The sequence below is a fragment of the Cynoglossus semilaevis genome, chromosome 7, assembly GCF_000523025.1.
Source record: "Cynoglossus semilaevis isolate Cse_v1.0 chromosome 7, Cse_v1.0, whole genome shotgun sequence".
Taxonomy (NCBI): domain Eukaryota; kingdom Metazoa; phylum Chordata; class Actinopteri; order Pleuronectiformes; family Cynoglossidae; genus Cynoglossus; species Cynoglossus semilaevis.
The window spans coordinates 6,777,331-6,795,634 of NC_024313.1; the positions used below are offsets into that span (position 1 = coordinate 6,777,331).

General features: G+C 42.9%; 3 protein-coding genes and 1 long non-coding RNA gene across 7 annotated transcripts in view; all 4 read left to right on the forward strand.

Moving 5' to 3' along the window:
- LOC112487232 (uncharacterized) overlaps nucleotides 1-1,930 on the forward strand; it is a 15,156-nt gene extending 13,226 nt beyond the window's left edge. Inside the window, exon 3 of the long non-coding RNA XR_003050139.1 lies at nucleotides 1,916-1,930. This is a non-coding gene — a long non-coding RNA (uncharacterized LOC112487232). The remainder of the gene's footprint in view (nucleotides 1-1,915) is intronic.
- The window catches only part of eva1aa (eva-1 homolog A, regulator of programmed cell death a), a 60,603-nt gene extending 51,302 nt beyond the window's left edge, over nucleotides 1-9,301 (forward strand). For both annotated transcript variants that reach the window (XM_025056952.1, XM_025056953.1), the window contains 3 exons: nucleotides 3,955-4,089; nucleotides 6,034-6,237; nucleotides 7,279-9,301. In XM_025056952.1, the coding sequence (XP_024912720.1) occupies nucleotides 3,955-4,089; nucleotides 6,034-6,237; nucleotides 7,279-7,658 (719 nt within the window). In that variant the 3' untranslated portion in view covers nucleotides 7,659-9,301. The remainder of the gene's footprint in view (nucleotides 1-3,954; nucleotides 4,090-6,033; nucleotides 6,238-7,278) is intronic.
- A 229-nt stretch (nucleotides 9,302-9,530) lies between these two features.
- On the forward strand, nucleotides 9,531-13,218 carry LOC103380964 (EF-hand domain-containing protein 1-like). Of its 2 annotated transcripts, XR_521737.3 has the most exons (10): nucleotides 9,531-9,708; nucleotides 9,834-10,214; nucleotides 10,295-10,582; nucleotides 10,666-10,815; nucleotides 10,897-11,071; nucleotides 11,161-11,396; nucleotides 11,788-11,928; nucleotides 12,025-12,238; nucleotides 12,323-12,598; nucleotides 12,866-13,218. XR_521737.3 is itself a non-coding variant. In XM_008313113.3 (9 exons), the coding sequence occupies exons 1-9, from the start codon at nucleotides 9,553-9,555 to the stop codon at nucleotides 12,454-12,456; spliced, it is 1,875 nt and encodes a 624-aa protein (XP_008311335.3). In that variant the 5' UTR covers nucleotides 9,531-9,552; the 3' UTR covers nucleotides 12,457-13,218. The 2 variants fall into 2 exon arrangements, 1 of the variants encoding a protein (XP_008311335.3); XM_008313113.3 differs by having other exon boundaries at nucleotides 12,323-13,218.
- A 1,017-nt stretch (nucleotides 13,219-14,235) lies between these two features.
- On the forward strand, nucleotides 14,236-18,298 carry LOC103380965 (EF-hand domain-containing protein 1). 2 transcript variants are annotated; one of them, XM_025057074.1, is made up of 10 exons: nucleotides 14,236-14,417; nucleotides 14,648-14,872; nucleotides 14,954-15,241; nucleotides 15,827-15,976; nucleotides 16,061-16,238; nucleotides 16,712-16,938; nucleotides 17,034-17,174; nucleotides 17,429-17,642; nucleotides 17,726-17,866; nucleotides 17,957-18,298. In XM_025057074.1, exons 1-10 carry the CDS (start codon nucleotides 14,352-14,354, stop codon nucleotides 17,989-17,991), a joined length of 1,665 nt encoding a protein of 554 aa, XP_024912842.1. In that variant the 5' UTR covers nucleotides 14,236-14,351; the 3' UTR covers nucleotides 17,992-18,298. The 2 variants fall into 2 exon arrangements, with proteins under 2 accessions (XP_024912842.1, XP_008311337.1); XM_008313115.3 differs by having other exon boundaries at nucleotides 14,237-14,417; nucleotides 14,645-14,872.
- Nucleotides 18,299-18,304: the final 6 nt, after the last annotated feature.

The following is an 18,304-nucleotide window of genomic DNA, read 5'->3' on the forward strand; positions in this document are numbered from 1 at the left end:
GTGTGGGTCGGTGTCGGTGTGAAGGCGGGTGGATGAGCGCGCCGATGTCTGCGACTGCTCGTCAGAGCAGGAATCATCAGAATGTACGTGGTTTTCCTGGAGAGATCCTGACAAAAGCAACAATTGTTTGGAATAAAGAAATAAATAAATAATGCTGATTGGGTGAATAGATTCTACAGCACGTTTTACAACCTTGCGGTCATGACCCCAAATGTGGTCACCCGAAATGTCTAGTAATTGATTTAAAAACAAAAAAAAAAATTAATGATAAAAACATTTTTTTTCAACTTATTTTTATTCCCTTTTAAAAAAAATTAAATTTCACTTTCTTGATGATGAATCAAGTTCAAATAAAATGCAGCATATAGAGATAGATGAGCCGGTGCATCTTGATTGGCTGCTGCGGTCACGTGACTGCACAAAACTTTGACGTCAAGATGGAGTCTTGAGAAGGTTGAGAAGCACTGGACTGGAGACCAACAAAGGCCTGTTCACTTTTCTTGTTTCAGTCAACTGTAACAGTCCTGTGTCTGCATTACAGTCGTGTGTCTGCGTTACAGTCGTCCTCATTCTAATAGTTCCCGTGTTTTGTCGTCTGTTTCATAATTCCACTACATTATCTGATGTCCTACAACCAAGTCGTCCAGACTCTTTTCTTTATTCACCTTCAAATGACTTCCTCCTTTATTAGTTTGTGTTTCCTTCCTTTATTTGTTACTGTAATGAAGAATATGTCGTGCCACACATTTGATCCAGACCTGGATCAAATTCCCCATTAGATAAAAACCACACCCTGGACGCAGTGTAATTTCAGGGTAAACTTGTCACCATTTGCGTGCACCGCAGTAACAATCTGTCATTTGTAAAGGTTTCAAGGTAAGACGGTGTATTAAAGAGGTCGGTCTAAAACAATAAACAATCTGTTTAGTTCCCAACAGGAAGTGTGGACGCTGTGAAAGGCTGAGGTTTGTTCGTATTATTGGCCCTGGTCTGATCTGAGCTCAGATTTAGCCTGGTTTAATATTTCATTAAAACCCCTCTGGCTTAGAGGGCTTTGTCATAACATTGTTCTGCCTGCCTCAACACACACACACACACACACACACACACACACACACACACACACACTGGCCCTGCAGTGAAAACAAGGCTGGGCTTTGCCAGTGTAAACACGGACCATTGTTATGGGCACTCTTTTCCCGCCTCAGAGTCCAGTGCAGCGCTGGCCCCACAGTGCAGTTATATTGAGAACTTTCTAGCACTGTTTTGCCTTTACGTTCATGTGACCATGTCATTATAATGCAGACGGCAGAGTGTGATTTATGTGCTGGGTTTCCGTCCCTCCTTTTACTGCTGTGGGATTCGAGTGCCTGGTTTGTGGTCTTTTTTGCTTTCAGAGGTTTTTAACTTTTTTGACAAATATTTTTAGACGAGCTGCAGGACAATTTGCTTTATATCACCAGACTGTTGCTGCTTACAGAGACCAGACACAAAATAATAAGAAATAATCACAAAGACAAACTATTGCCTACTTATTTATACAATATTTATGCAGTAATTTGGCTAGAGTTTAGCTTTGAAGGCTAGCCTGAAGCTCATTTGGTTTAATTTTTTAGCTCTTCTTTAGCAATATTTAGCTTTCTGTTAGAAGACTTTAACACCAATTCTACTGCGAGAGCAAGTATTCAATTTCTCGTTTGCGACATTTTCATCATTTTGCTACATGTCTGGTCAACATTCTGGTCTTTAACTATTTTGGTGAAACATGTTTCTGTGTTTTGGCTAATTCTTGGTTTGTTTGAGAAACTATTTGGTCAACTTAAAGTGATACATTAATAATGATAATAATAACAAAGTTTCTCTTTGTGTGTTGTGACAGTTGTAACTCTGTCATGTGTTCGTACACAAACCTGAGTGTGTGTGTGTGTGTGTGCGTGTCACAGCTGTGACCTTGGTCCACATATGCAGTCAATTAGAGCCAATCAGAAGGCTGTAATCTGGGTGTGGCAGCGTGGGGTTGGTGGCTGCGTGGCAGGAGGCCGGGTTTGTCTGTAGTTACTGTGTCAGTCTGACGAGCGGCCGCATCCAATTTCTTCAGTTTCCTGCCCCGTTTACCTTGACTGGTTTAGGGGCCGTGTTTATTTGGCTTGTGCCCACCAGACGTGAACATGAGGGGTTTTACATTTCTGAGGTTCTTGAAGCTGCGAAGGTGACAGATTGGTGTGGTTGGCCACATTAAAATGACATGATTACAGAACCTGGTTTAAATGTCAACTCTTCTATTTCACCTTCAAATGAAGAAAGTGAATCATTTACCACTTCAGTTCCCTGATCTGAGACCGAGTTCTTTGAAGTCAGTAAAACTGTTAAAGAAATAGTTATTAACCTCCTCTGAAGTTGGCTGCACCAGTTATTTTGTTCTGTATAGAACAGGTAGATCCAAAGTCTGGCTCAGGTGCCAGTCATGACACTTGGGACGAGTGTGTTGTGGTCCACAGTTTCAACTCTTTTTGTTCCCTTGAAATGGTTCATATTTAGTTTTATTCATTTGGTGTATATTTATTATGTGTATTTGCATTTGTTTACCACCAGTCCTACAGTAGGTAGTACTGGGGACGGGGGACGGGGACGGGGGTATTTATCTGGCTCCCTGGGTATTTATACATTATCTAATCTGGCCAGGTCTGAGTCCGGTCTGGACTCCTCTGTCTTGTCTGTCTTTATTGCTTCCAATAGGAAATCTCTTGTAACATGTCCCAGTTCTAAGTGGTATTCAGTGGAGACGAGCTGTGTTAACTGCGCTCCGCTTTTTCCTGCGCTCTGATTGGCTCCTGGACCGCTGCCAAAGTCTGCCTCTGGAAATTTGATCAGCGAGGTTTGAGTAAACGTTCCAAGTTCTCCCCATCTTCAGATCACAGTCACAGCGCTACAGTCTGCTTCATGTAACATCCACAGTGCAGTGAGAGTCCTAGAATAAGGTGTGACCCCGGAGCAGGGCAGGCGGTGTCATCTGTTGCTCTGCGTCTGACCTGAGTCTGGCCCTGCCTCGAAAACCACATGTGAACAGGCAGGAATGTGTGGCCCACTACGGTGGGTTTGAGTGTTTAAGAGAGCAGCTGGGACCAGCCCCTTACTCCCCTGACTCACGGGACACTGAGGATGGGGGAGAGCGGGGGGGTAAAGCTCAGCTTTCGGGAATTAGAGCACAAGTTGACTCCCCTGACTCACGGGACACTCAGGATGGGGGGGGGGTGAAGGGGGGTAAAAATCAGCTTTCGGGAATTAGAGCACAAGTTCAGATGAAGTGTGTGAATCATGGCTGTGACGCAGCTGATCGTAGCGTCTGTTGTCATAATAGACCGAAAGACTGTGAAGTGTTTTTGGCTTCACTCCTCTCATCGTGTCCTGTACGGAAAACTGTTGTATCTTTAGCTAAAGGAGAGGAAGTCTGAAGGATTTATCTCCACGGATTGTTCAAGTGACATTTAACCCAGTGTTCTCTCAAGGGATTGAAATCTTAAAGTACTTCCTGTAAAATCACTGTTGTGTTTTTAAGATTTTGAAAATACTTGACTGTTGGATTAAGCACTTGAAAAAAGCAACATTATATTTATTTGACCAATTTGTTGGCTCTAAGGAGGCACAGATCCAAACCCACTGTAGAAAAGGCAAAGTCGCAAAAATATGTAATTCACAGATGTTCGTTATTTTAAACCTTAAACGTCATCAGAACAGCTGAAGGTCGGACGTAAAGTAAAGAAGCTAAAATCAACCAAAACAAAGCAAAAAGAAAAAATCTGATCAAACAACGTTGTGTAACTTTTACTGATAAATGTGGGAGAAATATTAGCCACAGTTAGCCGTAGCCATAGAGGTGAGTGTTTTGTTCATATTTTTGACCTTTTTTTTTCAACATTTCCTTCTCTGTTTCTCCCGTTCCTTTTCCATTTGTAGTTCCGAAGAAGTTGCTGCAGGAGCAGGGCCCCAGACCGCCGGTCTTCCCCCCACCCCCGAGTGCCCATGACCCCAACATAGTGGGAGACAGCCCTCCGGAGGGGAGCTCAGTGAAAAGCGCTGACGCTGTTCCAGGTGAGCCCAAGAAATGAACGACAAATGGAATAGGCTTGTTCACTTTCTTTTCTTTTAACACACACACACACTGAGCCTCCCGTGGAGAGCAGTTAACACTGAAAATCTACAGGAGGCCTCCCAGGCCTCGGAGAGACCGGCGAGGTCAGATCACCAGCCGAGGCTTATATGTGTGTATATGTTAATGTCACGGGAGTTTAACCGATTCCATATGTATCTGAGCGGAGCCACTGGTCTGGGCCATTTATGATCCGACGTCTTTGGCGTTCTAAAGAGCAGATGATTGCAGTGGCACGTGACCTGAGTGTAAATCAGCCCCTGAAAAAGGTCAACCCCCACAGGGAGACGAAATGCAGCAGGAACAATGAAATAAGAAAAAGATTTATTCACTGATGAGGGGGGAAGTTACTACCTGTTTATTCTGCAAAACAAATGACACAATGAACTCTTAAACCTTTTAACCTTCCTTCATATTAAACCAAAAATAGAATTAAAATTCAAATCAACCATCCTTCTCATATTATCAATACAAAGTGAAGCAGAATGAACTTTTTTTTTTGTCTGAACTTGCAGTACAAGAGCTTTATAGGCAGGTCAAGTTGCTTCTGGCGACCTCTTCTGGCAGTGTGTGATAAAAAAAAAGATTTCGATCGACGTGGGCTGTTGCATGAAAAGATGTAACTGTTGACTATTTTGTAATTTTTCACCAAAGTCAGTACAGATCTGTAAAGTCTGGTGTATCTGGCTCTGGGTTTTCATCATCAGGTCCAGGTGGAAACATTTACCCCCTCACTGAGCAATTCCAGGCTAAACACACAGCTCAGAGACGCTGCAGTTATTGCTCAGCCGTGTGTGTGACACTTCACCTGAACCAAGTTCAGCTGCGCTGACGAGGAGAAATGTTAATGTAATCAGTGTGACTGTGCACCGGAGCCTGAACGCAGCAGCCGTTCATCTCTGCTGCCTTAGCTTCAGGCCTGTTACTGGTAGCAGAGCGGTGGTCAGTCACGGAGATACAGTTACTGCGGTTTCCTGTGTGGCACCTAAACAACTCTGTCAGGACAACTTGAGGCCGTCATAAAAAATAAAAAAACCCCAAACATTTCATTATTTTTTTTTCTCCATACAGTAATGAAATCATTCTGTGTGCCTTTCCTCCTCTCAGCTCTCTAATTCATTCATACCAAACACAGGCCAGCGTGTAAACACTGGAGGAAGTCACGCTGCGGTGAAAATCCGCAACAGGAAGAGAGAGTCGTTCCCATCTATAAATAAAATCAATTTCTGAGATGTTTCGACAGGATCTTTGGAAATGTTGCCGAACTGTGGACGTGTTCCATGTGGTTGTGTGGTTCTCAGGGTCCTGAGTCAGAGAGACTGTGACAGAAGCAGATGTTTTATCTTAATCTTCTGATTCATGCAACTCCAACAACTCTGACTTCTGTGTGTGTGTGTGTGTGTGATGCATCCTTTTTTACAGCAGTGTGTCTGCAGAAAATGAAAACCACCGTGGGTTAGTCAGCGTTAGCAGTGCTGTAGTCACAGTTCCTCAGAGCTGATACAGTGCAGTGACTGTAAATGACAGTAGCAGCAGCGTCAGAATCCTGACTCCAGAGTACAGTAAACACACACACCAACTTTGACAAAAACAAATGATTTAACTCTGATGTCATTAAAACGAAATTACAAAAATACCAAAGTAGAAATCACTTCAGGTAGTTTTTAGGGATGAGCAGACTCAGTCTTCTTTTGTGTTTCTGATTTTGGATTTCAGCCCGAAATCAATGTCCACTTTTCATTAACGTTCTATTAGTCTGACGTGAACGACCCGGGTGAGTTATTACTGTAGCTTCAGTCGACTGTGCAGGTGAAGAGGCTGATGGGTGTGACGTCTGTGGAGATGAATGACCGGTGCACTGACTAACTTCATGCCTTCATTTACAGATAAAAAGAAAGTCCGAGAGACCAGCCCCAGTGAGGAGAAGTCTTCAGAAGCCGACAGAGGGAGTGAAGGAGCAGGAGGAAGAGGAGCAGGAGGAGGGAGTATTGTTGTGCGAACCAAAACCATGAATCCCATCATCAACTCCACCTCCGGCTCTAACATGGCGCTCATCAGCAACGCACTGGCAGCTTACAAGTACATATCAGGTAAAGAAACCTATGTTCTGTCGCTGCTAAAGGTCAAATCAAAAGGTCATCAGTCCTGTACAATATAACAAGTAAAAAAATATGTAAAAAAATATATGCAGAATGTAAAGAACCTGAGATAAAGTCAATGTAATTGTTTTTATTTCTTTATTTTAGTACCTAAGAGTGATGTACAAATGTGCTCTCTACATAAATGTTATTGTTCAGTTTTTTAATGTATTGTTTGCACATATGGAGGAGGGTAGGAGGTGGGGGGGGGTCGTCATTTTGTATCCCTGCAGAACAACTCCAGAATCCTCCAAATCTTTGTCATTTTCGACTTAATATATCAAATGTGAGGGAGATTAATAATTCCACAGATTTTTAATAATCTGGATTTAGCAACAGAAACAGAGGAAATCCTCCAGGACGTCACAGGGAGAAACAGATGTCGACACTAATTCTTTTATATTCAGACCAGGAAGCGGCGAAATGTTTTTGGTTTTTTTTATTTAATCCTATTGAGCTGTTAGCTGCTTTTAATAAGTTCTTGCTTTCCTGTCAAGTTCTGTACCTAAAAATATGACGTAGTACTTCAATACTACAGATGAAGAGTCTGGCTGTACTGCAGGGGTTCACTTGTTTGGTTAATGTTCATCTGAATCACATATTTCTGTCCCAGACCAGGGGGAGAGGGGGTGGATGGAGGAATGTAGATGTGTAGCATGATAATGACCACACACACACACACACACACAGTCAGTCAGTCAGTCACCTGCTTCAGAGCCAGACACCGGAAGATTCCTGGGCGTTTGGATATTTCCTGTTCACCTCCCACTGTGACCAACAGTGAAAAGACTGGAACCTTGAATGTGTTCACAAATGTTGGCACAAAACCACACGTGTATTTTCACAAACTCAGCAGAAGCTCAAACCCAAAGATTTTCATTGGGGCAAAGGTCAAACTCATTAGTCAGAATAAATAAAACATTTGATGACAGAGCAGCTTCTGGGAAAAACTTTTGTCCTTATTCTTTTTCATCTGTCTCGTCCATTACACAGACCATCCAGAGAGGGCGGCGCTCTTCTTCGTCTGCGGGGTGTGTCTGGGCCTCTTCCTCACCCTCTTCGCCCTCGTGATCCAGATCTCCTGTCGTACCGATTGCCAGCCCCGCAAGCAGCCGCCGGCCAAGAAACGACCACGCCCTACGGACTCGTCCGACGACTCCAGCGACTCGGACTCGGACTGGGACACCACGTCTGACCTGTCGGCGCGGAGACACCGGCGGTTTGAGCGCACGCTCAACATGAATGTGTTCACCTCGGCGGAGGAGCTGGAGAGAGCGCAGAGGCTGGAAGAGAGGGAGCGGATCATACGAGAGATCTGGATGAACGGGCAGCCGGACATACCAGGGACACGGAGCCTCAACCGGTATTACTGAGGATGGATTTGTCTACGGAGACCACCTGACTGGACCGCTTTTGTTTAACGACACACTTGTGTCCCTAAAGGTCTTGAGGAGGCCTTACCAGCACGGTTTCTTGCAGCGGCCACCGACGAGGACGATGGAAGCTGCTGAGAAAAGTCTTCTCTGGACGTTGCTCTGTTCTCTCGGGCGTCGTAAGCTGCAGCCAATTAAAGAGGAGAACGAGCGCTAGTTCAAATCTAGTCTGCGGAAAAGAACAGGAGTCAAATGATGCTGCCCAGCCTGTGGCTTCGGGAGGAAGTATTTGAAGTCTGGTGTCGGGGGTTCGGCGGCCTACAGAGGACTTCATGGACCAGGACCTTCTCTAGGTCAGTTTCAGAGGCTACGGCAGCTGCGAAAGGTCACGACCCCTGTGCGTTGCCTCCAGTATTTAAGTACGGACTTCACAAAGAGGTGACGACCGACTGGTGGATGTGACGACACCTGACAATCTGTCCACAGTGAACAACCACGCTGCCTTTGGAACGCTACCAAAACTAAAGATCGTTTTTCCGAAGGGGAAATTTATCTCAACATGTATGAAATATATTTTATAATATTTAATAGTTTATTGATGTTGTGTTATTGTCTTTTTTTTTTGTCTTCAAGTTTGGTGAGCTATTTTTATACCTAAAATGTGGTGTGGCACCTCAGGAAGGCAGCAGTAGTGTCTCTGTGTGTTTTCCATTTCTGGAATATTTGCTTCCTACGGAGGAAACCTCTCCAGTCCAACATCAGAGTCGGAAAAAAATGAAATGCATCGTATGAAGAGCCTCAAAGAGGATTCAGTGGTTTGTTGTTATAATACCTTATTTTTGATACACAAAGTTTATTTCTTTATGCAGTGCCTTTTTAAGCTACAAGGTCACTGTGTCCAAGAGTGCCTCCGGTGTTAGCCCTCAGTAACTGTTGACACTAGGTTATTATGTGGAAATTAAAAAAAGAAATGTATTTCATTATACAGTGAGTGTATTCCCTTAAATAATACTATTGTTTTACTCAATTAGATCATGTGTTAAACCTCAAAGTCAAATGTTGCACTTGTCAGATCTGAATTCTGAAATACTATAATACAGTGTTTCCCAACCGTTTTGTTTTTTTTAACACCATGGCCCACATTTTACATAAGTCAGATCCCTCCAGTAGATCATTTCCCACGGCACACTTTTGGGCCGCACCTCGGTGGTTGGGAATCACTGCCATGTTGTGAATATTCCTTGTGGGTACATTTGAAGTTGTCGTCACCGCCCAGAAAAACTGGGAATTTGAGTTCTTTTGACAAACGTTGTTTTGCTGTAGAAGCAGCCGTGGTGAACAGGTGTCTTCACAGTGGACACACAAGTCGCTCCTTTGGACTCACACAGCCAGTTTGAATGGTATAAGCTATTGTTGAGTCCACATCTGGATTCAGGCACAAAAGTAATCCAAAAAAAAAGTTATTTTCCTACTGAGTGAAAGTTTGAACTGAGATTTAAGGATGGTTCCTTTAGAGAAACTCTTTTATCCAGTCTTTTTATAAACAGTTTTTTACTGTTGACATTGAAATGGGATGAAGTTGTGCCAATAGCTGGTGAAGTGAGACCAAATCTGACCCCTGAATAAACTGTGTTCAAGAATAATCCACGTTCCAGGTTTTCTTTCTACACTTCATCTGTTCTTATAATGTTATCAATACTATGTGGTTTGGAATTTAACCAGCAACCAAGTATTAATAACATTGTATACTGTATACTGTTTGTAATTTATATCGGACAGAAGCTGTTTTGCTACTTCGGGGCACTGAAGAAATTAAGGAATGCGGTGAGTTTCTCTTGTGGCGACCCCTTGTTTCCACGGTAATGATGACACTCTCTTTCAAGTTGGTCCTTTGATGTGTGTGACGTCACCTTTTCATTGCTTAGATTACAACCACGACGTCAGGCTGACAAATTGCCACCAATTCTTGATCAGAAGGGACAAAATGTCTTGGAACAAGAAGAACGTCGGGTTACCATTTTTACCAGGTTTCAGTTTTCGGGACATAACAGTAAGTTAGGAAACTGTGTTCACACCAGTACACGCTTTCATGAATATTTCACCCAGTCTTGCTTAACCTGAGTTGTACAGTACTTTCTGACTAAATGTTCCTTTCACCGACCGTGTTCTTTGCAGAAGAATGCCTTCCATCGGCCCCAGACCCTTGTCTTCAGCGATGGCTTAAATTTGCCCAATCACCCCACCATAGGGATCGGGGGGGAGCCTCTCCTGACCAGGCAGCTGAATCAGAATGACAACATTGAGCTGTGTTTCTATGAAGACTTTTTCCTGCCGTCCTACCATCGGCCCCAGACTTTGGTCTACTTCGATGGCCATAACATGATCAATCAGCCGTCGGTTATTGGTCCGAGGAAGGAAGGACTTTTACCCCGACACCTGCTCCCACCGGACAGACTGCATCTGTCCTACCGCTCGGCCAATAGCAGGCGTGCCTCTGGCTCCCAAGTCCAGAGTATGCCTGATGATTTTGTCCCACACTATGTTGGCAACGATAAGGTGAAGCAGTGACGATGGAGCCATCGACCGTCGCTTCTTCTTTTCCTTTGTTCTGACTCTCGTCTTTCTTGTCGTTCCAGGTGCTGCGTTTTTTTGCGTACTTCAAGGAGGACTGCCAGTATTCGGCTAAGGAGGTGTACCGCGTGCGGCCTGTGGTCATTTACTACTACCTGCTGGACAACACCATGGAGATGTACGAGCCCGCCGTGGAGAACTCTGGGATACCGCAGGGGAAGCGGATCAAGCGCCACTGTTTTCCCAAAAACGAACACGGAGAGACTTACCTCTGGAAAGACCTGAACATCGACGTGGACATTGAGGTGTACGGGGTCAAGTACCGCATCACTCACTGTGACGAGTTCACAAAGGTACGAGGCTCGTGGTTCCATGTTCTTAATGTTCTCTGTCTGTGATCTCTATTGACAACGACTGTTTGTGTTTGTGGAACCAGAGGTTCATGGAGCGTGGAGGCATCGTCCTGAACACACCCCAGGACATACCAGTGGACCCCTACACCAAACGTCGCGAGTTCCACATCCCCTCCCATACTACACCATCCTGCTACGACCGCCGGGGCAAATTTCTTGCCATGGACGGCAAGGTACATGAACTGCATCCTGTTACTTTACTTTCCTGAGTACTGCAGTACTTTTGGAACTTAAATGTGCTCTTTTGTTGTTAGGTGCTGTTTTTTTCCGCCATCTGGGAATTTGCAGAAGAAGCCACCGTGGCAGTGACTATCACGTATTATCTTGTGGACGACAGCGTAGCCATCAGTGAGATCCCTGCGGCTGACACCAGGAAGGAAGCGTGCCATTTCTTTCGCAGACAGAAGATGGCCAAAAAATTCAAACCAGGTGAGATGCAGGTGTCAGGTTTACTGTGATATCTGTGCAGGTGAAAACAGCAGAGTGATGGGTTCTTTGGGTTTTTTGTTTTTTTGCAGGCATCAAACAGTTCCCCAGCTGTGTACTGGAGATCTCCAAGGAGGAAGTGGAAGAGTACTACACACCCAGGGACTTCCAGCTGGGCAAAAAAGTAAACATGTTGGGCTATGACTTTTTGCTGGTTGACTGTGACCCCTACACCAAAGAGTATTATAAAGAGACATATCCTGATCTGGAGATGATTCCGGTGGAATTGCCGAAGGTGGTTGAGAAAAAGCGTTATGACGGCAAGAAGGTAAATAGATTTTATATATATTTATATAAAAAAGGGATTCATTTTTTTTATTTGAATAATCACAGGATAGCTGGATTAATCGTGGTTTTTGGGGATTAATGCAATATCTGTACACTTTTTGTTCTGTACACTGCTGGAACAAAAAGAGTATCAGCAGGTAGATATCTGTGTTTCACACTGGGTTGTATTTGTTACCAAATGATAGAATTATTAATATGGACAAAGGTCAAGAAATGTTTTTCTTTTTTTTAAAAAAAAAAGGAAAATTTGGCTTCTATTTAAAAAATTTTTTAACAAAAAAAAGGAAAATTTGGCTTCTATTTGAATCCACTTTGTTGTTTCAGTGTCAAACAGCCTGTGAACTTCTCCGTTCTATATGAAACATTTTCAGGAGATCCCGCCCTACAACGGCTTCGGGTCCCCGGAAGACTCTCTCCAGAACTGTCTGTCACTGATTCCGCAGCCTCACAGGAAGGATGTGAAAAAGATGCTGGAGTACGACAACAAAGTTCTGCACTACAGCGCCAGGCTGGTGAGGCTGCAGTAATACACTGTTAATGTCCAGCTGTACTGCAGTACTACAAGGCAGTGGGAACTGACTGTTGTTTTGTTGTTGTCTTTCACCCAGGATTCCCCGTATATTGTGGACAGGGACCGCGAGTTCACGCTGTTCTACTACTTGGCCAATGACACCATAGCTATTTATGAAAAGCCCAATCCCAACTCTGGAATCATAGCCGGAAAGTTCTTGAAAAAGATCCAAGTTCGTAAACCGGGCTCCACCCTAGAGAATCCTGAGTTTTACTCCCCTGCAGATTTTGCAATTGGCGCCACAGTGGAAAGTGAGAGTCACAGCGCCCTCTAAATGTGATAAATATTATTAACATTATAATTATTAATATTATTTTTCTTTGACTTGTCTTTAGTTTTCGGCCACCGATTTGTGATCACCAACGCCGCCCGCAACGTGCTCAATTACCTGGAGTCCATCTCAAGTTCGATCCCACCTGAGACACTGGAATCGCTGCGTCAGAAACAGGGAGAGTCGGACAGCAAATGAGCCACACTACAGCCAGTCCAATCATGGGAGCCTGAAAAAAAACACAACATCTGTCCATGTTGTTGGAGGGGTTTAACCTTGACATTTACTTTACCAGTCGACTATCTGAAAAAGAAGAGGAAAAAATCGTTGGCAAATCAAAGTAAGTAGGGATGTGTCCTCAGCAGGTTACTAGGCAGAACAGAACTGATAGACGTGTGTTTGAGTACCATATAGCTACTGTCATCTGCGTATATTACAGTATTTGTGCTTTTATTTGGTGAGTGTCCAGCCGTTGTCTGGTCTCCACACACCACTGGACAGAGTAAAAAAATTCTGAATCAAAAACACCTTCAGGATGATTGGATGGATATGTTTTCAGACACGTGCAGGTTGGGAATTGAACTCTCCACACGTTAATGTCCGACAGGAAGTCAACACATCAGCTGAGATTAGAATGTTAGAACACGTCTTTACAAAAAGGTCACGACCGACGGGGTCAGAGTCGAGGGAAGCGACAGCACAACGTGAAGGAAACACAGATGTGACCTCTGGTCCAATCCCTGTGCGGAGAAAGGTGCTATGTATGTTGGGGACTTGGCCCCCTCTAGTGGTAAAGATGTGTGCTGTCTCACGAAGTGTCTTCAGTGTGAGGTAAAAAAGACTCGTGAAAATGAAGGTCGTCCGACACTAGGAGGGAAGCACAGCTACTGTGGTTGTCATGACAACAATGTGTACTTTAATTTGAGCATTTACATAATGTAATAAATGTTAAGTTTTATACTTAAGTGTTCCACTGTTCAGGGTTGGAGGGGGGCAGGGGGTTGTCTTTGTACTGATTTCAAAGTTGTTCATTTTTCAAAGAATTTGTTACAGGAGCACAAGAAACGAAACAAACGACCACAGGAACTAGGACTTTTTAGCCTTCGCTCGGAGGTACTACTGTAGTACTGAGAGAATACTCGTGTTTACTGTCACTGTCATATAGGAAACTTCTGAAAATTCTCCAGTTTTGAAGATACAACATACTGTTGATCAGGGTTTTATTTGTACTGCCACGTTTTGAAGCAGTGAAAGAGGGTTTTTTGTTTTTTTATCTCTTTGTGATCCAACAGCAACAGATGTGAACCCATGTAGTTTTTCATTTAGGGCAGTTTGTTTCTGTTTAAAACTAATTGGAATCAAATTGTGTTAAAAATAAAATGTAGAAAAAGTTCAATTTTAGTTGTGTTTTAGAGGTCACCTCATTCTATCTATATGCTATCTCTATATGTATCTTTCGTGACGTTTACTTTGGTGTAATTTAAATCTTTGAACTAATCAGACAATGCTGTGCATCACTTCAACAAGAAGAAGAAAGAAGAAGAAACTCTGCATCCGTATGTAAAGTCATTGAAAAAGAAAAAACAACGTGTTTCAGTGTTATTAAACCTGGTAACGACAGTCGCTTTTTATTGTCATGACGGCTTCTACCGAAACAAATGCGTTTGTCGTCCTCTGACGGTCGATTTTTTTTACTACACTTCAAGTTGTGTAAAAGAAAAAACGTTACGTGAATTGTATTGTTTTTTCTTATAAAAACAAATGCATTTGTCGCCCTCTGACGGTCGATTTTTTTACTACACTCCAAGTTGTGTAAAAGAAAAAAAGTTACGTGAATTGTATTGTTTTTTCTTAACTTTTTGTTTGCTTTTTTGTTTTGCAAGTAACACAGACGTTACCGGTTCGCCTAATATAGGTTTATTTACTTTGCTTTACATTTAAAAAATAATAGGTAAATTAAAAAAAAAAAGCATTGATTGCTGTTGTGTCGTTTCCATAGATACCACAAACGTGCCGCGGCGGCCGTCGTGTCAGCTTGTTTTCACAGCAGCAGCTGTTTTTTATTTACACAAAAAATAAAACAGACCGAAGTTATGTCGTGGAACAAGAACAACCACGGCTTACCATTTTTGCCAGGAAACACTTTTACGGATTCAACGGTAAGTTTATGAGTAAGTCCAACTGTAGGGCGAGCAAGACCTGTTTACATTTAAAGGTAGGCTAGGTTAAATTGTAAGAATTTACTTAAAGAAAAACATGAAACATTACATAGGTATATATATATGTATGTGTGTGTGTGTATATGTATATATATATATATATTGACATTATATTTATCTATTATATTCATCTATTACGTGCTGTTCTCAACAATTCTTTCTGGTAGAAGTCATCCTTCCATCGACCCCAGACTCTGAGCTACAGGTGTGGCTACGCTCTACCCAGTCGCCCCACTGGGGGCATTGGTCAGGACCCCCTTCTGTCGGAGGAGCTACTCCACCAGCAGAGGAGTCAGATGTTCTTTGAGACTCCAGACGTTACATCTACCTATGGCTCTTTTCACAAGAGATCCTCGGGAGAATTCATCCCTGCTTATGTGGCCTTAGACAAGAAGGTAGAGTACAACTAGTATTTCATTATTTTAAAAAAAATCTTCCTTTTGATAGTAATTCATTATCATGTTGATTTTTCCCAGGTGCTGCGTTTCTTTGCATACATTCAGGAAGACAATCTGTATTCGCCCCAGGAGCAGTACCGTGTTCGGCCTGTGGTCATTTACTACTATCTAGAAGACGACAGCATGTGTGTCTTTGAGCCCACAGTGGAGAACTCTGGGATACCACAGGGCAAGCTGCTCAAACGCCATTGTTTTCCTAAGAATGAACTTGGAGATCATTACCACTGGAAAGACCTGAACGTTGGCATGGACCTGGTGGTGTACGGAGTGAAGTACCACATCACTCAGTGTGACGCTTTCACAAAGGTCTGAACCACATGTGTCAAACTCAAGGCCCGGGGGCCAAATGCAGCCCGCCAAGTCGTGTTGTGTGGCCCGTGGGAGATTAAAAAGCATTTAGTAAAGTCTGAGTTTCTAAACCTGAGAAATTAAAAGTTTTTTTTTATTACACAGCAATGAATAATATTTGTAGCTTGAATTAATAATAATCAATTACAGAAACATCTATTGTTTTAATCAGAGTCTGAATGGCCTATTATTTTAAAATATTCCCAGATTATCTAAGTAAATGGATGATTTTTTGGTGACTGAAGTAAATTAGTAAAAATGAAGTACATGTTTTTCACTGTGTCCCACACCAGCCCAGTACTAAATGAACTATAGACTGGTACTAGTCCACGAACCGGGGGTTGGAGACCCCTGATCTATACAGTCATTTACAGACGGTCCTTCAAGGGGAACTGTATTGCTGACGTGGCCCCCGGTGAGAATGAGTTTGACACCCCTGGTCTGAATGGTACTTTTTTCCCCCATTAAGAACGGACCTTTAAAACCATTTTCTTTTTTGGATTTGTTCTCTGTGTGTGTTTTCCACCTTGTTTATTAAAACAGGGATTCATGGAGAGTGAGGGCATTATTTTGAACGATCCTGAGTCCATACCTGAGGATCCTTACATCAAACGTCGTGAGATGCCTCAACCGTGCCACACCAAACCCGCTGAGAATGACCCAATGCATCTGTTTCTCACTATGGACCGCAAGGTAAATCCTGTAGGATAATATCCAAACACTCTAACGCACACCACTCACACACTGACTTGTGACGATGACTTCTCCCACCTGTAGGTCCTGAGGTTCTTTGCCCTGTGGGACGATGATGACGGGGAAACCAGGCCAGTCACCATCCAGTTTTACCTGGTGGACAACACAGTGGAGATCAGAGAAGTCCACCAAGCCAACAGTGGTCGAGATCCCTTCCCTGTACTGATGCGCAGACAGAGGCTGCACAAGAGACTCAGACCACGTACGATTCAAAGCTGCTCTACCAGAAATAACAAGAGGGAAACTAAACATTTGGCTGTAAAAATGTCTCTGTGGTCGCCTGAAATTTGGGATGTCAAAATTGGGGTCACAAGCCAAAAAAGGTCAGAGAACTACTGCCCAAAAGGTCATGTGAGGTTCCCTAAAAATATCTGACAAAATAAAGTAACATTTTATCAAAACAGCTTGGATTTAATTGTTCAAATCTCATGTATAGTCAAATATTTGACTGTATTAAAACAGTTCTTTAATTAACATTCAGCTAATTGTTCTACCATGGTTTGACTTAATGATTCCACCTGGAGGTTCCTTAAATTACCTTGAATATATTTGGACGGAATTATACAAACCTGCTTTAGTACATAAGTACTATGAGAAGTATTCATACAGTACCCTAACCCTAACCCTAAGTACTATGAGAAGTATTCATACAGTACTTGTCTTATTACTCTGCAGAGGCCTTCCCCAGCTGTGTGTTGGAATTGTCCAAAGAGGAAGTGGATGAGTACTACTCACCGAAAGACTTCCAACTGGGTCACACCTTAACCCTGTTGGGCCGTCGCTTTTTGCTGTACGACTGTGATGGTTTCACCAGAGACTACTTCCACACCAACCACCCAGGCATGGACATGAAACCCACTGAAGTCCCCACAAAAGACACCCTGATCCAGAGCAGAAAGAAGGTCGAGGCGTTACTCTTATTGTGAACAAAGATACTGTATATATATATATTTCTTTCTTCTTACTCTGACACAGCACATCTTCTGTTTATCTACAGGCCGTTCCTCCCTACAATGGCTTCGGATCACTTGAGGATTCTCTTCAGAATTGTTTGTCCCTGATTCCTAAGCCTCCTAAAAAGAACGTCCTGAAGATGCTGGAAAATGACCACAAAGTTCTGCGCTACAGTGCCAGGCTGGTGAGTCCACAGACACTCCTGTGACTTATTGTGTGTTTCTGCATTTGTACTACAGTCAAAAACATGTTGAATCCATATTACTTTTTATTATACAGACTTGGGGTTTATGAGTTTATTGAGATTTTATGACTTAACTGTAAAGCTTTTAGAACCCTGTAGCAGAGTTAGTTCCAGGGGCTGCTTTGTGCTTTCATCAAAGTCCAGCATTCACAGCTAGCAGTACCGCTGCTGACCCTATTTTACTGGCACTCCAGGACTCCCAGCATCCTGAAGATGAAGGACGACGCTTCACTCTGTCCTACTACCTGTCCAATGACATGATCAGTATTTTTGAGAAACCCACTCGTAACTCAGGCATCATTGCCGGCAAGTTTTTGGAAAAGACCCGCGTCCCAAAACCAGGCTGTACAGTGGAAAATCCCCAGTGGTACTCACCTGCAGATTTATCCATCGGAACCACAGTGGAAGGTGAGTGTGTTTTCAGATGACATCACATTCATAGGATTCCACCGATGTAAACATTTTCATCATTTTGTTTTTTGTTGCTACAGTTTTTGGCCATCGCTTTGTGTTGACTGATGCTGCCCCCTATGTGCTCACATACCTGGAGTCCATGGCCAGTGAGATTCCTCTTCAGACGTTAGATTCATTACGTCAGAAACTGGGTGTGGGGATAACCCACAACCCAACAGGTGACTCATGGTTTTCAGTATTCAATTTAACATGTTGATATGACTTTCAATTCAGCTTTTTTTCTCTCTCTTTTTTTGTGTTTACATCAGGTGATGAAGTCACAGGGCCATGTGTGTCAGATTAACCGGGGACCCCAAACAATTTTGTGCTCATCACTTTTAATTTTTATATATATATATAAATGTATCATTAATGAAGAAAAAAGTTGGTGGGGGAACAATGGAAGTCTCTAAAGTTTGACAAAATAAAGCATTTCTCGATAATGGTCAGGTAAGATTAGAATACTTGATAAAGATAATGTATTATAAAGTATTTAAATATAAGTATTTATTCCTCCGCACACTTTTCTTTAATTCACTTCACATTAAATTCACTGACCTGAGTTTTCAGACAGTTGATTGTTCCATCAGGGTGGTGATCTTGGGAGGGAACCGCTC

Excerpts from the sequence above, each read along its gene's own strand:
- LOC103380964 (XM_008313113.3), top strand. The coding sequence starts at position 9,553 with ATGTGTGTGACGTCACCTTTTCATTGCTTAGATTACAACCACGACGTC. Across the intron at positions 11,072-11,160 it reads GGCCAAAAAATTCAAACCAG|GCATCAAACAGTTCCCCAGC; the intron begins GTGAGATGCAGG and ends GTTTTTTTGCAG. Across the intron at positions 12,239-12,322 it reads AATTGGCGCCACAGTGGAAA|TTTTCGGCCACCGATTTGTG; the intron begins GTGAGAGTCACA and ends ACTTGTCTTTAG.
- LOC103380965 (XM_008313115.3), top strand. The coding sequence starts at position 14,352 with ATGTCGTGGAACAAGAACAACCACGGCTTACCATTTTTGCCAGGAAAC. Across the intron at positions 15,977-16,060 it reads TTCTCACTATGGACCGCAAG|GTCCTGAGGTTCTTTGCCCT; the intron begins GTAAATCCTGTA and ends TCCCACCTGTAG. Across the intron at positions 16,939-17,033 it reads TGATCCAGAGCAGAAAGAAG|GCCGTTCCTCCCTACAATGG; the intron begins GTCGAGGCGTTA and ends GTTTATCTACAG.